This window comes from Cinclus cinclus, chromosome 16 (genome assembly GCF_963662255.1).
Source record: "Cinclus cinclus chromosome 16, bCinCin1.1, whole genome shotgun sequence".
In the NCBI taxonomy this organism is placed as follows: Eukaryota; Metazoa; Chordata; class Aves; order Passeriformes; family Cinclidae; genus Cinclus; species Cinclus cinclus.
The window spans coordinates 7,207,001-7,227,610 of NC_085061.1; the positions used below are offsets into that span (position 1 = coordinate 7,207,001).

The 20,610-nt window shown below is 39.2% G+C and overlaps 1 protein-coding gene across 1 annotated transcript; it reads right to left on the bottom strand.

The window, feature by feature from the left end:
* Positions 1 to 4,492: 4,492 nt before the first annotated feature.
* Positions 4,493 to 19,501, bottom strand: LOC134050608 (transmembrane protein 180-like). Its single transcript, XM_062503763.1, has 7 exons — positions 19,387 to 19,501; positions 16,742 to 16,920; positions 15,293 to 16,027; positions 12,225 to 12,379; positions 10,663 to 10,746; positions 9,486 to 9,629; positions 4,493 to 4,625 (listed from the first exon to the last, which is right to left on the bottom strand). The coding sequence occupies exons 2-7, from the start codon at positions 16,892 to 16,894 to the stop codon at positions 4,493 to 4,495; spliced, it is 1,404 nt and encodes a 467-aa protein (XP_062359747.1). The 5' UTR covers positions 16,895 to 16,920; positions 19,387 to 19,501.
* Between the last annotated feature and the right edge of the window lie 1,109 nt (positions 19,502 to 20,610).

The window sequence follows — 20,610 nt, forward strand, 5'->3', positions numbered from 1 at the left end:
ACGCCTTGGCTGCGACACGCCGGGGCCTGGCGCGCGCCCGCTCCCTCCCTCTCCCTCGGCAATGGCCGGGCGGGGCCGCGCCGCGTTCGAACCGGAGCGGGGCCGGGCAGGGCGGGCCGGCGGCGGCTCGGCCGGGCCCCTCGGCCGGGCTCCTCCTTCGTCCCCGCCCCGGGCACCGCGGGCAGCCTCGGCGGCGCGGGGACGCGTGCTCGGCGCCGCCCTGTCAGCCGCGCGTGTGCGGAGCGGGAGGCGCGGCCGAAGGACTGCGTGCACAGAGCCCCCAGCCGGCCGGGCCCGGCTCCTCGGGGCTTCTCGTGGCCGGGCCCCAGCCCCTGCATCTCCCGGTGAGGGTGGCGCTGGCAGCCAGACCCCTCCGGGATCCTGGCTTTTACCTGGAACCTCCCACTGATCGCATCCAACCTTGCTTATCCTGGGAAATCGGCTAAACCAGAGCAACCGCAGAATATTGTCAGAGGATCGTTGAGTTCAGTTCATTTTCACTGACGTTTAACCCCCTTGAGGAAAGTTTTTGACTTGAGAGCTTTAGACAGATTTCCACTGAAAATGTTTTGCTTTGTTTTTTTTTTTTTCTCTCCTATAGCTAGATGGCCTAGAATGCCTTTTTTGTCTATTTTTATTTGGCCTGGGATTAAGATGCTCCTTTCCATGCCTATTTTTATTTGTAAATAATGACAAGTTTATATTTTCCCTCCAGGAATAAAACAACTTTGTAATCAAAATCCAAAATGACAAAAGATAAATTTGCTGCTTTTTAAACAGACATCTGCACACAATATAATAAACCAGTCAATAAAATTGCTTCAGGTTAGTTACACAGAAAAACATACCTTTCTTTTATCACATAGAAAATAAAGATAATTGATTGCATACCAAATAAATTAAGGCATTTGCTAGCTTTTGTCTTTGCATTGTCAGTGTACAACCTGGGTGTGTTTTAATGGAATTTTTCAAAATTGCTACCCAGTGTTACATTTGTCGTTAATATTCTGATGCAGTAGTTGTATACTCAGCATATTTTTCTCTTGACAAGCCATAAAGAACTCACTATTCATGCATATTTAGGTAATAATTTTGATGTACAGTCATTTGCATATGAGCTGGTGGAGTTGTAACCAACTGCTGGACAGTCTCAGCAAACCATTTGTTGGTGTAAGTCCAACATTTGTCATTCAATTAGTGTGCTGGAAAGGATTTCCAGAAATAATGGAATCACTGTTTTTTCTGCTTTCTGCTCCACTATTTGGAGAGTGTTTTTTCTTTGTCTTGATGGAAATTTTCTATAACCAATTGAATCTCTGGAGTGGCAAAGGTCCCAAACACACCCAAGGGGTTTAAGACAGCTGCTGTTGCTTTGTGGTGACCCAAGGAGTCTGGCTTCTGGAGCAGGCTCAGTGGCAGGGCTGCCTGGGCTGCACAGCCTCCCATACTCTATGATGTGGATCCTCCATTTTCCCAGTAAAATGCAGTAATAAAACAACTTTCCCTTCTATTATTTAAACATTAGCAAGAAAGGGGTTACCAGAAAAAAGGTAAACACAGATATCTAAAATCCTCTCCCCAATAGGTAACCCAGGAAGCCCAGTTATCCAGACCTTCAGGACAACTCCCCCAAGTCTCAGTTTTATGTTCATGTACCAAACCAGCTGGAATTCTTTTCCCTGCATGTACTACTGAGCCTTTTCCCCGAGCTGGCTTAATTATGCAAGAAAGTGCCTAGAAGTACTCGTGGATATGTGGCTTATCTGAAGTATTCCTTCCCCTTCCTGCTTGTCTTTCCTGCCAGCACCCATTTAGGCTGTGGAACTGTATTCAAATGTAAACATTCCTACCAGCCATGTCAACACAGTACATTCATTAATTACTGAGCAGTTCCAAAATCAGGACAGCAGGAGACTGGGAAGGTGATTTTGTACAAGACCAGAACAGAGGTGGGCCTGTAAGCTCCACAAAACATCATTTTTCCTCACTTAAAATTAAATATGCTTTGTTGTCATTTATTCAATATTTTCACTCTATCACTGACTATGTATTATATTACTACTGTATTAGACTACCATTCTTTAGTGTCTATTGGGCAACATCCTTTTAGGTCTAGCAGACACTTCTGCTTATTGATTCTCAATAAATAAAATTCATTCAGTGTGTATTAAGTTCCATATTCTCAGAATTTATAGAGAAACTTTAAGAATGGGATTCAAGCATCATGTTTCTCCTCCTCTGAGCTTACCACAAAATTTCATATTTTATACTATACACACACTTATAGCCTATTTATCAGTAATGAGACTATTTTAGACACTCTTAAATTATCAAGATTAAATTGAGGCATTTTTCCATCAGTGGGAGTTCAAGCTCAGATACTGTTGGCTAATAAGGAGAGAAAACAGGGAAACCAGCTGTTGCAAGACACTGAACTTTTGCCTTTGATCATCCTTTACTTGATTCACAGCCAAAACCAATCATGTAGGTTTAGCAGAAGATAACAAAGTTTAGTGGGTGACAGAGAAATGGAGAATAAGCAATGTCAGTCTCAGCACAGTGCCAGCCTTCTATTCCTGTAGGAAGACCACCACCCAAATTTAAAGCACTCTTCCAGTCCTCTTTGGGATTGACTGTTATTGGTGTGAAGGCATTTCTCCTGCCCTTGTAGCAAGGGAAATAGGACAGACAAATGGGAGAATAGTGCATAATAAATTTGGAAAATTATTACTATTTTACATATTAAAGAATTTGAATTGTATTTCTCAGAATTTTTTTCTAAACTGATTCTTCAGGCTGTCTTGCTTAGAAATCTTAGATGCATGCTGGCAGCATGCACAATGCAAAAGGGCAACAGCGGCTCTGACAAGACAGATAAGAACCAGATAAGGCAACTTCAAACTCCACCACAGTTCTGACTTCTTCCATTTTAACATAAATCTTCATATTCCTATCAAAGGATTCATTTGGATTTCTAAATATTTAATGATGATCTCCCGCTTTTTCATTCATCGCTTTGAAAGCACTTCACACTTCAAAAAAGGCAAGGAAATTATGTTATTTCTACTCTGCAAATGTAAAAGCCAAGGCACAAATGAATGTTTTTTTCAACTCTGGTATTTCAGATCTCAGACTTCTTCATTAAATTATGCTGGTGTCCACCAAAATGCAGAGCCATTTCTTACACTCCTTTATTTTCCAAGTTAGCTGTCACAGTAGTGTAAAGCCTTGAAAATCTTTTAAAACTGGGATCCACACAACGCTCTTGTACTTTCAAGTGGCACTCCCTAAGAGAGGTGCTATGAAAACTGTGTTTGCCCAGGCAAAACAAAATACAAAAATGCATTGATTGTATTATGCTAAAGGTATTTATCAGTGCACAATTACACCATGGGTATATTGGAAGAATAGTATCAATTAAATGGGAGTACTGTAAACATGCTAATGTGTCTTATCATTACAACGTGTGAAATGAAGAGAAGCCTCAATGTTCCTGAGATTTTGTCCAAAACCCTTTATTTTATAAAAATCACAGGATTCATTTAAAATCTTAACTGATAAGAATTAATCAGAAATTAACTAGCTTCAACTGGATGATTGAGAAATTAACTTAAATTGTCATACACTAAATGAGTTTGTCCATGCAACATCACTGAACAGGTAGAGCATGGTTTAGTAACTGTGTGTGCATGCAGTTGTCCAAGAGCTGAATCCTACATCCACAGACTAATGCTGTCCTTGCCACAATGACATTCTGTATGAAGCACTAACTGTAGGATACCTTCAAAGTTATTTTCCCATTTAAAGCCAGAAAACTGCACTGACCTTCCACGAACCAGAGATCTGGAAAGCCAGTGAGGGCTTATGGAGCTTTTACCATATTGAGCAACACTGAACAGCATGTGAATCCTTTTCTTCTTTAGCCTCACATAGCCTTTCACAGGGTAGTTAATTACTCTTGGCTCTTCCCGTGGTAACTGTCAGATTTGTCTTGATACTGGCCAGGTAGACACCATCTAAATTTTTCTCTTCATCTCCCTGCCATCCATGAAGGATGTCCACTGAGATCTCCCAGATTAATTTCAAAGATCTGCCATTTTATCGGTATGGCAAAATTAATCCACCAGTAAGCTTCAGAAAATACAGTTCCCTTGAATTCCAGGTGCTGGGTAGGATCCCTTTCCCTGATATGCCATATCTTTCCTTCAAATGAGTTAACAGGAATCATTATATACCAGAAATTACTTTAAATTAAGTAATTAAGCATGAAACCCATTAACAGAAAGGATTAACCCATTAAGTGAGCTGGGAAAAACTTGTGTAGGCTCAGCATTAAGGCTGAATGTGACTCACAGTCTATAGAGACTGAAAATGCAGCTTTACTGAAACAGCTCAAACTGTGTTTCATCTTGCAGTTTTGCTTTTTCACATGAAAAACTTACTGAACTCTCCCCTGGTTCAGCAGGAGATGCACTGACCACTGGTTCCATATTTACTGTGGAGCTGCCAGGTGGCTGTTCTGGATGGAAAAGGGAGTCCAGGTCAGGATCTGTAGGACTGCAATGCAGAGGGGAACCAAACAGACCAGGTAGAACATGGCATCATGGAGATCTAAAAACGACCTGCTGAAACAAATGAGAACACAACTTTCAATATGAAGATTAACTTCCATGGTCACTGAACAAGGTATTTTTAAAGCATTCCCATTATAAACACATAGACATGCTATAGAAATACCTTGTGTATTTTCTAATTCTACATACAGATATGTATTATATATTGTTTTCTCTGTCTGGGAGGAACTCAGATAATTAGCACACAAAGAGTTAATTTTAGTATAACCTAAGAAATCCTGTGTACAACTTTCCTGATTATGTAATATAGAAATCAACCTAAGCAAATTTCATCCAATTATAGAACAGAGCATCCAAAAAGCTTTAGCGAGACTGAGAAGTTTGGAAGAAAAAGAAAAGTAGAAAATGGAAGCAAACATTTGAACATGAAATTAATTTATTTGAGTTGAAATCTGTGCTACTAACTACCCACCTAGTGGGTTGTTTTAGTTGCTGAGTGCTAGACAGAGGTAATGACAATTGCAAAAAATTTAGGTGTGGTTTCAAGGGCTGTTTGAAATGTCAAGCCCTATTTAATTTGGTTTTAAAACAAATTATTACAAGGTAATATATGCCATAGAAAGAATACATGTGAAATTAAGGTTTCATTTTTTCTAATGAATGCATGGCATTTACTCATCTAAATTTTTCTAATGAAAAATAAATAAAAGCATCAGCAAATATGAATGAAGAAAGAAAATACAATATTTAAATGAGCTCCCTTTTATGAGCAGTATGGTTTCTGACAGCTCAAAGCATGCATTTTGGCATTCATCTAGTAGCTGGAATCATTATCTACTTGCATTCTGTTAATTATGGGATTCTAATTACTTAAATATCAGGAAAGTCAACTCAAGCTGAGAAACAGCCCCTAAGTGAACCTTCTCTCCACGAGGCAGTTTATGTTCCTTTCTAGTTTTTTTCCTTAGCATTCAGGGATGAGATAAGAGACTCACAGCTATGGACGTGGTCCAAAAACCCTGAAATCTGTGAAAAATACCCCAAACCCTGAGCAGGATTTTGAATAAAACGTAAGAGTTCCTCTGAATCATGAAAGAATCAACTCATGTCTCACTGGGTTTAACAGAAGAAACGTTTGCAACCTCCAACAAAGCCCTGATTCCATGCTTAGTGCAGACACAGGCTCATAAACAGCACAGTTTGTCTCAAATCATGTACGTGTTAACACTACATAAGAAAACAAGAGCCCCCAGGCTCACAAGTGAATCACTTCATCACTCGGGCAATTGCATTTATGACTGGAAGTGCTCACTAGCAGGCCACTGGTCCATAGCCAGTGTTTATTGGCAGTGACAATAATTTACCATTTGGAGTTGTTTACTGGCCTGTGCCCAACTGCATTTCCAGTGCACCTACAGGGGAAGGAGCCCACATCATGCACAGCTCTGGCACAACTTTCCCCAGGGACTCCAGGCAGGAGCAGTTACACAGAGCAGATACATTATTTAACCACCTAACAATGAGAACAGGACTCAGACACAGCTAACAGGATGTTGGGGCTTGCATTTGGCCTGTTCTGCACACTAAAGAGGATTGCAGATTTCAGTACTAACATTATTCCATCTTTACACAAAGAACATCTGCAAAATCCCTCATACTGTGCAATCCTGATTTGGTTTCACTGGAATGATGCTGATTTAAGGAAATAATACTACCTATTGTACTGTAAAACCTCAACTTATTGCAGGAATTATGAAGAAATATCTATAAGATACAAAAGAAGGAATGGGAAAATAATTCATTAAGGGACTGGGATAAATCAAGAGCAGAGCTTGGATTTTATCACAATTACAGCTGAACAAGCAACTTCAGAAATTTCCACTTCAACTTTTTTTTGCACACACAGGAATAAAACATAAAATGTTTCCCTAAACAGCCTTAAAATCACTCTGAACAGAATGTCAGGCAGTTCAGTAATTCGATATGAAAGCATTAACAGTTTAAAGTGCCTTCAATAAATAATAAAAAGTTGCTGCCAAGTAACTGTTCTGAAGAATGAATTTGAAAAGCACTCTCAGGAGAAGCTGGTGGTAGTTGCAGTGGCTCTCCAGAAGAGTGAGGGTTTTTTTTTCCAGAAGAGGAAACTAGGCATCTTTTCCATAGCAAATAATAAAAAAAAATCAAACCAAACTAAAAAAACAAAACAAAACAAAACAAAACAAAACAAAACAAACAAACAAAAAAACAAACAAGAACAAAAAACATCTCAAGCCATACAGGGCACGTACTGCTTCGCTATGATGACGGAAGAAAGGAAAAGTCAGGACACTCCATTCTGCAAAGTATTGCTCAAATATTAAGGATATTCAAAAGCACTTCCCATGACAAAGTCCTTAACTTCTGTGTAGTAACCACATTTCCTAAGGATGTGGCACAACGTGTGAGCAGAGGGGAAGGATCACCTTTGCCCTGCTGGCAGGACTTTGTCTAATGCAGCCCCAGGTACCATTCCTGTCGAGACCCCCAACCGATGGCAGCGTGACCCAGGTTTGTGTCATCCCCAAACTTCCTGAGGGTCCATCCTGCCCCATCATCCTGGTCATTAGGAATGCAGCCCAGGCAGGCAATATCCACTGCCTTCCCCTGCCCACCAGATGAGTCATTTAACTGTAGAAGTTTATCAAGCTGGTCAAGCATCACTTCCCCTTGGTGGAGCCATGCTGGCTATTAGTGATGATTTTATTGTCCTTACTGTGCCTGGAGATTTCCAGGATTAACTGCTCCATCATTGTTGCTACAGTTTAACTCTGAGTTCAAGAAAAAGTAATAATTGTGAACAAAATAAATTATTAAAAATAATTCAGAATGCAGCAAATAGCATATAGACTGCATATTCTATCTTGTCCCAGCTGACAACATTTCTGGAAACTCTTCAGACATACTTATTTAGGGCCCAAACATTTTGTTAATGCAGAATAAGGTCCTCTGTACTATCTTCACAATTCACTGCCACTACACCTAATAAAGCAAATTCTTTCCAAAACACTTAATAGACATTGCTAACTTTGGAGAAGGAGCAAGGACAGAGCTGAGATTGTACTGGCATGGGCCATAATACTTCATTTTATATAATTCACATGTATGAAATGTTGGTTTTTTTTTTCCCCAAAACCAGTTTGGATGTATTTTAATCTCTTGTATTTATTTCCTGTTTGTCCTCAAACAACTTTGTCCTGGGGCAAGTGTATTTTAACTGTCTGCCTATGGCTGAAATATGAGATCAGCCAATAGGTTTTTAATATCTATAAGTAATTTTAGCTCAGTCAATGGTCTGAGTACATTGCCAAGGGCAAACTGACTCCCTAGAAACAAATTTGAGTTTTCTGGTCTTTTTGTGTTGTGTATTAACCCTGTACTCCATTTGCAAGCAAAGGAAAACCCATTCTCACACTACATATACAGGAAACACAGGGAAACTGCTTCATATTTAAGAAATTATTTTTGAAAGGATAGGCAAGCCAATATATTTCAGGTGCTCTGATTCACTGGTCTCAGCTTTGTATGTTTTATGCTATTCCTGGCCCAAGTGAAACAAGTAAAATTTCAGTATTACTCAAGTGAAAACACATATTTTATAGATTGAACATTCCAAGTATTTCAACTCTCTGTATAATAAATTTATTGTTGCTATAATCCAGGGGCTATTTACCAGACAAAAAGGATTTATGACTCCTGTGATTTAAAATCCATCCACAAAGGAATCATTTCTCTGATTGAAAGGGATCACAATTGCAGTTTTTATGTTTCAAATCTGAATTTCTCTGAATCATCAAAATGAATATATTCAGCCCTCTCATATCCACATCCAGTTCAACCTACCACCTTCTACAAAAATCACTCATTATAATGAGGTTCATGTCCTCTTTACATCATCTCACTGGCTAACTACAGAATGCATTAAAATAAGCTGTCCTCACACATAGCCTGAAACTTAAGCTGCCTTTGCTTCTGTCTGGATGCAATTCTAAAGACCACCTGTTGTTCTTTTATGTCATGTATGTCCTCATATATTTCTTTAGAAAATTCCTCAAATACAGAATATCCTCCTAACCTTAGGTGACACATAACCAGACCTCTCTCCTTCAGGATCTATTTCCACAAAAGCTCATATAAAATCATGTTTATCTGTTCCTTTAGATTTTACTAAAAGTTTAGGAGAGCTATGTAGCTCCCAGGATATGCATGTTGTTCCCTCAAGTAAATCCTAATCAGGACTGATTTTTCCATTTAGCCCTGACTTCTGTTATCCCTTATGTTGCCACTTCCTCCTAACAGTCAAAAATACAGCCTGTGACCCTTTCAGTGTAGTTATTCTCTGTAAATTTATCTTTATAAAAGCCTACACATGTCCAACTAACCAGCGACCACAGCTTTATGCTGTATTAAGGTCTCCATGGACTGCAGTGAAATCATTAGCATTAGAATGGTAAGGAGTACTGGAGCCAAAATTATACACTCCTACTCCAGGCAAAAGAAGATCTGATTAACATTATATATGATATATTTAAGGAAGTAGGTTTATGAGGGAAATAAAATGCTGATGCCAGGACAACATGTATCTTCTATTAGGTGATCTCAAACATTTTTTAATTGCAAAAAGCCAGGGGATGAAAGGATACATTTCCATGTATCCTTTGCTTTTCAAAATTAGGTAGATACCCTCATGTATATTGTTTGATAAATTATTTACTCTTTTAAAAACTTTTGTTCTTCTACACAGACAAAATTAACTGATAAATATTTTTAAAGTGCTTATGTTATTGAAGTGCAGTTGATACAAACTAACTGATCAGTGTTTTTTAGATTACAGGAGTATTTAATGTTATTTTCTAAGATATAAAGTGAACTCACCTTATATCAGGATGACCAGGTACATTATTCAGGTTATAATATCCATAATGATTTAGTATTGTAACCACAATCATTGGAGCCAAAGATTGGGCAGGCTTGGTAAATAAAGCATTGGTACCAAAAACCATAGAGGAAAGTGGTAATCTAAAATATATGGGGAAAAAACAAATTAATGCACAACACAAACTTATTAGTGTATTAATTAGAATCATGATTTTAGAAAGCTTGAAATCCTATTAATATACAAATCCTAAATATCATGATCCTCAGATTTATCTAGTTCACACATTATAGCAAACAGATCTACTCTCATAATGAAATTTAAATTTATTTGGAAATTACAGGCTACAAACCTCTGCAGGGGGTGTGTGTGTATGTATCTATATATGTAAGTATATATAGATATATATACACATATACATAGACACAGTTTGGCCCCAATTCTGAAGTGACTTGTACTTAAATTCAACTTTGTGCTCTTTGAGTAATTACTGAAGTTAAATTAGACTGAACAGTGCATGAAGAATTAATTATGACTGAAGATTTTGCATGCATGGGCCAGAAAATGAGGCAATTTTTAACTCATGAAAGCAACAGCTCTTCCCTTTGAGGGGCAAGTTCTTTAACAGGACTGAATTTACACTTACATAACAATTGATGGAACCAACAGGAAGTTATGTGAACTTTGATAAAAATCTAAAAGATCAGTGAGTTGCAATATGCTATTCTGCAGCAGGTTTTATCACTTTTATTTCAGAGAGATAAAGGAACCAGTTAGACTTTGAAATCTGCACTTTACCTAGCATAGGCAAAGCTTTCTTAACACCTTTTCCATCTTGAAAAAGCCTTATTCAGAAAATTCCATAAATGATTATAGATGTATCGAGTTACAAAGTAATTCAATTGAAGCTAAGAAAAATAAAGACACAAAATTTGGAAGGACTTGGTTTATATTACAGTATAAGAAAAAAGAGAAATTACCTAATCTGTTTAAATTACTCTACTGAAGTAACTGCAGGAAACTTTACTCAAGTTCTGATCTTCACTTATGCTAAGCTGGTCTCACAAAAAGTACTTCTGTATCAAGATCATTTACTGTCTTTACTTTGACATAATTTATTACCAATGAGTAACAAGGCAGACAGCATGTTTAAAAAAATGGTAATGACTGACATACCTCCTCTTGTGCTTTGTTAAATCTGCATCAATTATATCTGCCAAAGGCAAATTGAACAAGCTAAATGAAGCTTGCACAATTACCCTAAAGAAAAACAAAATATTGAAGATGTTCATAGTTCTCATACTCACTTTATAATGAAATTGAAACTGACATTCTAATACAAACACATGAGCACTGATATTCTGAAACACACAAAGCTGAGATGATCTTCAAAACATGGTGATCTATCTGAAAGCATTACCAGATCTGTTCTTAGTTGAGAAATAGAAATTAATATGCAAACCTAAAGTGAGGTGGAGTTTCTTTTCTTTTTTTTTTTTTTCTGGACATTGGTTTAAAAGGTCATGAATACTTTGACAATAAATTTACATTATCAGTAAATGTCATTTAAAATGATCAAGAGAAAAGAAACACCTCAGAAAAAGGGAAAACTGTAAATTTGCTCTTGAAATCTGGAAAAGACGATCATGTGGAAGATAAACTTCAAAGTGGAAGAATTAGAATAGAAAGAATAGTTTACATGCATTCCTGTATATGTATTTACAGTATATATAGCTGTATATGGATATGCATTTAAACACACACATACAAAGCTGACTCTTAACAAATAGCCAAATGAAACAATCAACTCAAATATTACAATTTCTGTGTCTTATTACGTTTTGGGTGTGATGAGCTTTTACTAACAAGGTACTTTGAACAACTAGCACTTTAAACATACAGTCTTTAGATACCTCAGATTTTTTCTTGGAGAAATCAAAACACATCTTCATCACTTAAAACATGCAGATAACAAAATTCAATTTATTATTCACACAATTCAGTGTTAGAGTAGCCCACGACTGCAATTCTGAAAATAAGAATGCAAAAGGAGGTGGGGATGGAAAGACAAAGGAGGGCAGGAAAGAACATGTAGAAAGACAACAACAAAAGAGAACACGAAGAAATAAAAACAAACTGCTGTAACAATATTCTCATACAAACAGCTCTTTAAATAAGGTTTTCCATGTATCATTATATACTTATGTGAAAACACTAGTGCTTGGCATCTTACTGCTGAGCACCAGTGGAAATGGGACTCTGTGCTGGTGACCCAACAGGCCCCTGAGTTACCCATCTGTGCCTGCAGTGCAGCACACAAGTGTTCCTGCAATACAGGGTGAGGTCTGAGCTTTTCTAGCAAATAGCCCCTGGGGAGTTCCTCTGCTGAGCTATTCCATGTCTGTGGAAAACATGAGATTCTCTTTCCCTTGCATCTGAGGTAGAGTGACTGGAGCCATGTGCCTGCAAACCATAATTGCTGTTTGCACTTTAGGCTTTTTTATTTCAAGCAGAAAATAAAAGCTGAAACAGAATAAAACTAAAGCAGGGGGAAAAAAAGGGGGGGGGGGGGGGGGAAGAGAAAAAAAAGCTGTAACTGGAGTTTCAACTTTTCTGATAAGTGAAACAGAATGAAAACCATGACAGTAGAGGTAGAATCTTCATGGTAATAAAAGCAAGTGTCTACCTGTTAGAAGTATTTTAGCTGTGTCTATGAAGAGGGGAGTGGATTTACTTACATGTTTGTTGTGACATAAAATGCCAGCAGATAATAGTGTTCTTGCCCTAGAAGACACATGACAGCAGCAGCTACTCCTTCATAGTAAAAGGAAAACAAGATGATTCTGTAATAACCAAACTTCTTCAATGAAGCATGACTGAGAAGAACAAGGCACTGAAAAGATAATATATACACATACAGGATGAAAAGATACATTACAGTGTCTCAGCATTAAGAGAGCTATAAAACACAGACTGACATAATTAATGCCCTTTAAAGAAAAAAACCCAACCAATGAGCCTTTCTAAGAAGTTCAACAAAATAAAAAATAGAACTTGAACAAAGACAATTCTCTACTCATTCTATGCTACCTCTACTAGGTACAGTCTCCTCTCACTCACAAACTAGCCACTCAGAACTGCTGTATTCTGAGGGAAACTGTTTCCCACAATGACTAACTATTATTTAATGCTCATGATCTTTACTTTTATATATCCCTTATACACACTGCTTTGCAGTATGATAACTGTAAATCAAGGATCTTGCCATTTAACTGCTGATAAGATGTATTTTCAGTATTTGCTTTTTCATTAATATTACTATTTTCATTTATAGACATTTATAGAAATCAAGCATGACTTTTAAGTTGGCAAAGCAAGCTCACCAGGACAGCTTTAACTAAGCAAGTTAGAGGCTTTCCTAGCAAGCAGAGAAAGGCAGAGGCCAATGCTTGTGTATGGTTGAGTTTTAATTTTGCCAATCTTGGCAAGGAATAGATTCTGAGAATCTAGTGACTGGCTAACTCATGAAAATGATATTAAGTGCTGATTATAGTATGAACAAAATTTAAGTTCTTATACATTTTTCTCACTTTTCACTTTCAGTAGGACATTCTATAATGAATTATGTTCTTTTTATTATATGGGCCTTTGTCACTACCTACATGGTCCTCATCTCTGTCACAAATATATAAACTGTATAAAGATCCACATTTCTCCTTACTTCTATGTTACAGAGATGAACTGTGTAATATTCAGATGAAGAACAGGAAAGAATTTTCCTTGTACAATTGTTCCCACACTGAACTGCTTTAACATAACAAATAAAACCAGGATGCTATGGTCAGACAAAGATTACCATGGCAAATGCTATTGTAAAAAAGCCCAAGATCTCTACTTGATCAGGGAGGTAAAACAAATCTGGAAAGCTGGTATAAGAAAAACATCTTGTTATAAGAAATTTAAAATATACTCCTCCCCCTGACTGTTTTCAGGGATCTTGCTGAAAAGTGCCTCCACTAGAAATACTAAGGGATCATTTAATGCCTGCTATTGTAAACACCATGTTCCTGTCTCCCTGTAATTGCGAAATAACCCTGTCTCAGGAAGTACTTATGACTTAGAAAATTCCTCACTACTTGCACGTCTCTAAGACTGTGTTTTTGTAAGGAAAATACAAACAATGATGCAAATTCAAAGTTGTCTATGTTACAGCAACATTTTCCTTGTGGGCAGGTTGTATTCCTCACATCCACTACTAAAAGGAACCTAAGTCAGAAGCTGAATTCTAGTTTAGTAGAGGCCACTGAAGCAGAGTTCATAAAAAGGAGCTTTATTTTACAAGGGTCGGGTGTTTTTCCAGTAAGTGAAGTTCAGGACATTGCCATCAGAGAATTATCTTATTGTATTTTGAGCTCAAAGGGACAAAACCTGAGAAAAATAAGGTCACAGCAAACCCTCTACGGTTCAGTGACCTTCTAGACAAAGAGTCTCTGGGGACCAGAGAGAAAGGCATTTTCTGAAAGATAGTTCTTTTCACACTGTCACACCGATTTTATCAATAAAAGTGATTGCTATATATTAAATGTAAAATTATTTAAGCTTTTTGACTTTCTGTAGCTTCTCATTTATTTCCAAAATTCATTATCTAACTGTCTGAGGTACAGGGGAAAACCCCAAAACTATTAAATCTGTGATAAGGACAAAAGTTGAAATTATAAAAAGTTAGGAGTTACAGAACAGAATGTATGTTCAGGATCTGTGCGTTTTATATGCAAAAGCCAAAATGGGAACTGAAATTGAGCTGTGAATTCCAGTTGCACTTTTATTTATCTTCTTATACGCACTACTTATCAAAACCCATTACAATTGAATGAATACAACAGCCTGATTTTAGAAGATTCTGAACACCAGCAGCCTATGATGAATGTCAGGATACTCATATTTTGAGTATCCTGACTTTCAACATCCAACAAGTAAACACAGAGAGAGTTTTTAAAGATCTAGAGAAAGAAGTAAGAAAGCAAGGAAAATAGGAATTTTTTTATTTACTGCAGACAAGTATGGCCACATTCTGTGGGATATACTTTTGCTGCTTTTCTTGTTCTCACACATTACTCTTCTGGGTTCTCTTTCTCTTATCAGTTCATTACTCCTGCTCTCATCCTTGACTGGGCTCTTAAAAGTACATCTCTCTTCCCTGTAAGTACTGCTGGCCAAGAGACCAAACAACAAAATAAATGGCAATGTCTTATTCTCCAAAAGCAGCTATTTAGAGTTTTGTTTGGTTTTCATGACTGAGATGCCACATATTTTAACAATGCTTTTCATACTGTATAATTTTTTCTTGTACTGTGTGCAGCTTATTTCAGAAGCTTCCTGAAGAAGAGCTTAGTCTTTCATTTGTAATAAACAGTTTTAGAAAACAAAACAAAACAGAATTCAGAATTCTGTAGATTTTGCTTTTTGGAATGTTTGATCTTGGCCATGTTTTTCATTCCTTTATGCTTAGGTATTATAAGCACTGGAGGAGGATACGAAATACTCATTCCTTGCCTACTCATGTCTCGCATTGTTTTTTAAACAGATATTCTACCAGCCTCTCTGTCTGCTCTCTCTACCTCTTACACCTGATCAGCCTGCACAGAGGTATCTTCTTCCCCTAGAGAAATGGGGAATGAAATTCAGTACTCATTTTGGCCAATGCCTTAATGCCAAATACAGCATTTTTTCAAGTGTTAAATAGATACTGTGAACTACTTAGACACCAGGTTTTCATATTTAGAAATAAAGAAGTATGACTGCCTACCTGAGGACAAATAAAACCTGCTCCATACATGATACTTCTTACTGAGGAAGAAAGGACGTCCTTAGGAATAAGATTATCCGCAAAGATCATCATAAAATTGTTGTAGAACGCTAGGTGGAAGACTTGGAAGAAGTTCATTGTTACAAAACATAGAAAGTTCTTCTCTGTCATGATCTGTTTGGTCAGTGAAACTACTGAGGCCAAGGAGAAGGCTCCATCACTGTTTTCCAGATTAGCATCCTCTGTATGAATTTCTCTGCGCTCGTATTGACTTGTGCTGTATTTACCTGTGCAACACATACAGGCTGTCGCTAGCGCCGCGATCAAAACGGTGAAAGCCTGAAAATAAGCAAACTTTTCCATGTTATCCGATAGGAGCCCACAAAAGAGAACGCTCGTGGATCCGATCAGCGTCGCCACTTGGTTGTACTTGATGAGGCGCAGCCTGCTCTCGTGCCTGGGGGAGCTCTCGGCGAAGAGAGCGCACTGCGCCAGCAGCACGAAGGTCAGCAGCCCGTCGAAGGCGCAGAGCGCGACGGTGAGGTGGAGGCCGCTCACCCAGTCCCCCTCCTCATAGTGCCTCCAGGGGAACCACGGCAGCAGGAAGGCCAAGCCGTACAAAGGGGCTCCGTATAAAATCGAGAACTGGCGCCTGGCGCAGCACTTCAGCCTGGAGTTGTCTTGAATGTACCCAAAAAGGGGATCATTGATAGCGTTCCACACCATGAACACAACCTGCCACAAACGAGGGAGTTTGTCACTACTGTCGTGCTTCTACAGAGGTTACACGAGCACAATATTTGTTTAAAATAAACCTCTATTCATAGAAAAGCTATTCAGGTCAAAACAAGCTCCAAGACAAATTCTTATCGTTATTCATAGGTTCATAGAAATTCTGAAAAGACAAGATGAATAAGCAGGTAGGTGACCAACTACATGTGAAATAAACTGTGCCCAAGACTCCACTCTTTCAAAACCTTATCTATCTGGGCTTTCATCCTGCAAAGCTCAGATATTATTCTCACAGCAAGTTAATTCGAAACATGAACTGGCCCATTACTTTCAGGAGACCATTTAGAACAAGAGTTACTCACACAGATAATGACCTGCAGGATAAATGCAATATTTAAGGACTTAAACAGTTCACAGGAAAGCACTAATGTCAAACTTATCTATGGAGCTGAGGTGCAAGATCAGTTCAGAAAATTACTTCAAGCTATCAAACAATTAATTCAGCAATTAAGTCTGGAGATTTTTACTTTATAGACTGTAAACTATGTGCTTTATGTGTAAGTTCCGTTGCTTATGGATTAACTTAAGTCAAAGATAATTTACTGTTAATTAATTGCAATGATGCCAAAATTAATCTGTCATTAAAATAATCACTTTATTGTAATAACACTGACTCATAGCACAACATGGTAATCAAAATATTCCATTGTACATTACCTGTGCTATATGAAATGCTGTTTCTGAAATTTTGTATCGGTTTAGGAAAAGCTTAACGTAGTAGAAATTAAAAATGCTGTTCATCATTCCAGCACCTAAGGTAGTCATGGAATATGCCAGTGCATTAGAATGAATTCCCCAAAGAATCTTCATCTTCCAAGAGTACAGCTTTCTTCTTCCTCAGGTTACAAAAGAGAATTACAACAATTAGTAGAATAATTTTTCAAATTAAAATAACATGGGGGATTTGCTTGTTACAGAGGTGCAGAAATGGATTATTAGAGGAAAATTTTCCAATTCTTTGTTTTTTAAAAATTGGAAACACATTTTACTGAGTTATAAGACATGAAGCCCAAAATAATAAGATATTAGGTGACATTTCTAAGTATGATCAGTACTTAAAAGTCAGTGGAACAAGTAGATAAAAATTTAAAAGATACCCTTCCTAACTGATGTATAGACTCCACTTAAAAACCTGCTATTGCAAACACTCATCTTGGTATAGAGTTCAAAGTATTGCATGCATTTTAGATCTTTCTTGCTAGCTATTCTGAAAATTATGGACTGTGTTGGAATGAAGTGACTCAACTCCTTATGTATTCCAATGCTATGAATGTCATATGCAGAGTGCACACAGGCGAATATTTCTTTCAAAACAAATACCAAGTTTTGCCCTTCTATTCTAAAATACTAATTGTTAAGAAGTCATGGAATCAATATTTTCACCTAATAAACCATAAAACAAAACACATTTAAATTAACATTTTCATGCTATGAAGACTGAATGTAAATAAAATGTAGCAAGTAGAACACAGAGAATTTTATGTATGCCCAAATAACAGAGATTCAGCCCAAGAATACGGATTTCTTTAATCTATTAATCAGGTATTCAGCCAACAAATTTTTAAGATGCTGCTCTTTTCCATCATTACCCTTAACGTGTTTGGTGTAAATGATGCCATGAAAAGAGACAGCTCCAGGGAACCTCTATCTTTTAAAGTTGTTTAATAGGTGCCTAAAAGTAGCCCTTAACCATAGTTGATTCTATAAGCCCAATATATAATTACTCCTAGGTATCTGTTTTTAACCGAGGCTCTATTCATTTTTACACCTGTTGAAGGAAGCTGTCCACTAATAATTTTGATACCTCCAGTTCAAATTTCAGTCTTACTATGCAGAGATTTATAACCTGCTTTACATCAACAGTTCACACTTTGCTCCTCTGCATATTAATAATTTTACTCTAAATGCAATTTTCACATATCCATCAAAATATCTACTTTGAATATCTGCTTGATCAGCAGCTCTATAAGCAGCTCCCTGAACTCCTCATAAAAATAACCATGGAAGAAACAGGAAATGAAAGCCAAGGCTGTTTCCAGCCTTCCTGTGGTTTACAAGGCAGCTGAAGAGAGGCTGCCATGCAGGAAGGGAGGAACTTCCCAGTCACTGGGCAAGGACCACACAAAAGCCACAAATCAGGTAGGGACTGGGTAAAATGGCAGAGGCAGTTTTTCCATCCCCCAACAAGGAGAATGAACTCTAGAAGAGCAAATAAAGTGTGAATGCACTTTTGAATATATATGTAAGATGCTGGGATATGAAACATGACACAGTAGGTAACTTCCTTCTATAGCTAAAAAAAGAATCAAGCTGACAAACAGCTGGGACCCTAGGATTTGTTTTATTAAAGCCAATTTATTTCTAAGAATATGACTGACGTTTTTAATATTTGAGAATGACCATGATGTATATCTTCAAACTTATTTTTTTACATTTGTAAAGACAATACCATTTTCAGGGGATGAAATTTTGTGTTTTTGTAGCTAGTTTGGTTTCACAATCTTTTACTGAGAAACCTAAAATGAAGAAAAAGGTTATTGAAAAAACGGAAATGTTAATTTTAAAAAATAAGTTTAATATTAATATGAAAGTCATTACAATGAATATGTTACTGGCAAGAGTCCCATTTGCTTTTTCAAGCCTTCACAAATATACTAAATGAAATTATTTATGTAGTAGGTATTAGGGCTTTTAGAAAGGTAGACATTTCACCTCTGTTTCTACCTGGAGCACCCTGCACAGGTGTTCAAAATGGAGAACTGGGAGACTACTTTCCTTCAAATTCTACAAGCACCAAGAATAAAAGTGCTTCACACTTACATACCAGCAGTCATTTCTAAATTGACTTGATTCCTTCTGACACACACATACAAAAAAAGTCCCCTCAGTTTCAGAAAATTTGAAAGATATTTGGAATTTCTTCAACAAAAATCTTCTAACAATGCACAAACTGGCCTTCAGTACCCTGACTAATTGTAATGTGCAGGATCTGACACAACTCTACCCTAATTGGTACATCTGGTCCTGCACCTTGTTTATGAAATAGGTTCAATTAGAAGTTGAGGTACCACACTTCCTTCCCCAGATGTTCCCTTTAATAGCACTACAATGAAATCATGCATGACCATACCCTCCCTCTTCTTAATAGTCAGCCTTTATATTGAGCAGGTTAAAGCACAGGCGCACATTTTGTGAGTCACAGAAGGCAAATCGGTTTCAGAAGTTTCTAGTGGTTACACCTGTGCTAATACTCAGAGGCCGAAAGAACAGGGTGTTCGGGCTGGTGAGATGCAGTGTGACACTACCTGCGTTTCTCCCAGAGCAGGATGGCAATTGTTAAAAGAAATGAGAACAAGAGTCTAAAGAAGAAAAGCGGTTCCGATAGGTAACAGCAAACGCTGCCTGAGGCGCACTAGCTGAGATGCTGCTCTGCCGTTCTGGGTCCCAAACCGCTGGGCAGTGCTCACAGCCCTGACTGCTGGACACACAGATTTTCCTCATCCTTCTGACGTGACTGACACCACATTAGGACGGAAGCCCGAATAAACGCGCTGCTGGTCCCGAGGGGCAGCACTGAAGGGAAATGCTCGGGGGTGCCCGCAGAGGCAGCCGGGCTGTGGCGAGCGCTGCGGGGCTGCGCTCCTGCCAGGCGCGGGGCTCGGGGAGCTTGCAGGACTGCACTTTTGGAAGGGCTCATCTCTTAAGAATGGTGAAGTTACGCTCGTTTTTCTCAGCAGGTCCTTGGACAAGAAACGCGGCTCCCTCCGCTTTGTGCAGAAAAGAGGGGAGAGCGAGCGGCGGCCGCTCGTCCGAGGTGCGGGGATGGAGCCAGCCCTTTTCGGACTGCAGGCTCCCCGCTCCGCCCTCCCCTCCCGCACTCCGGCGGAGAGGCGGCCCACACCTGGACACCACACCGAGCCCCTCCTCACGGGCTTTTCCCTCAGCGCTCCCAACGCGGGGCAGCTACGAGCCCCGGCTTTCCCTATGCCAAGTCGCAGTGTCCCACTCCGGGCTGCGCCAGCCCTGTTCCGCCGTAAGTTGCGGCCGGCATCCCTCAGCAGCCGCTCCCCGCCATTAACGCCCCCGAGCACCAGCGACCACCGCCCCTTCCACAGGCACCGACCCACCTCTTCTGACGGGAGGCCGCGCACCGCGGGGCGGGCCGGGGCGGGGCACGGCCCCACAGGACCGCCCTCTCTTTGCTCTCATTGGCCACTCGGTATGAGTTCACCTTGTGATTGGTGTAGCCTCCTTTCGATCTGTGCGGCGGGCGGCTGGCCATTGGCTGTCTGCCGGCGAGGCGAGGCAAGGCGAGGGTTCTGTGTTTGAATCGCGGGAGGCGGGGGCGGGCGGCGGCAGCAGTTGCCACGTTGCCGCCGGCGCAGCCCGGCCAGAAGGGGGAGAGGTTCGGCAAAGTCCGGAACCGCTCGGCAATGGCCGGAGGCGGCTGCTGAGGCGGGGAGCGGCTGCCAGCTCGCTCTGCCCCACTCGGCGCAAGGGGGATCGTGGGGTGGGCGCCGCCGGCT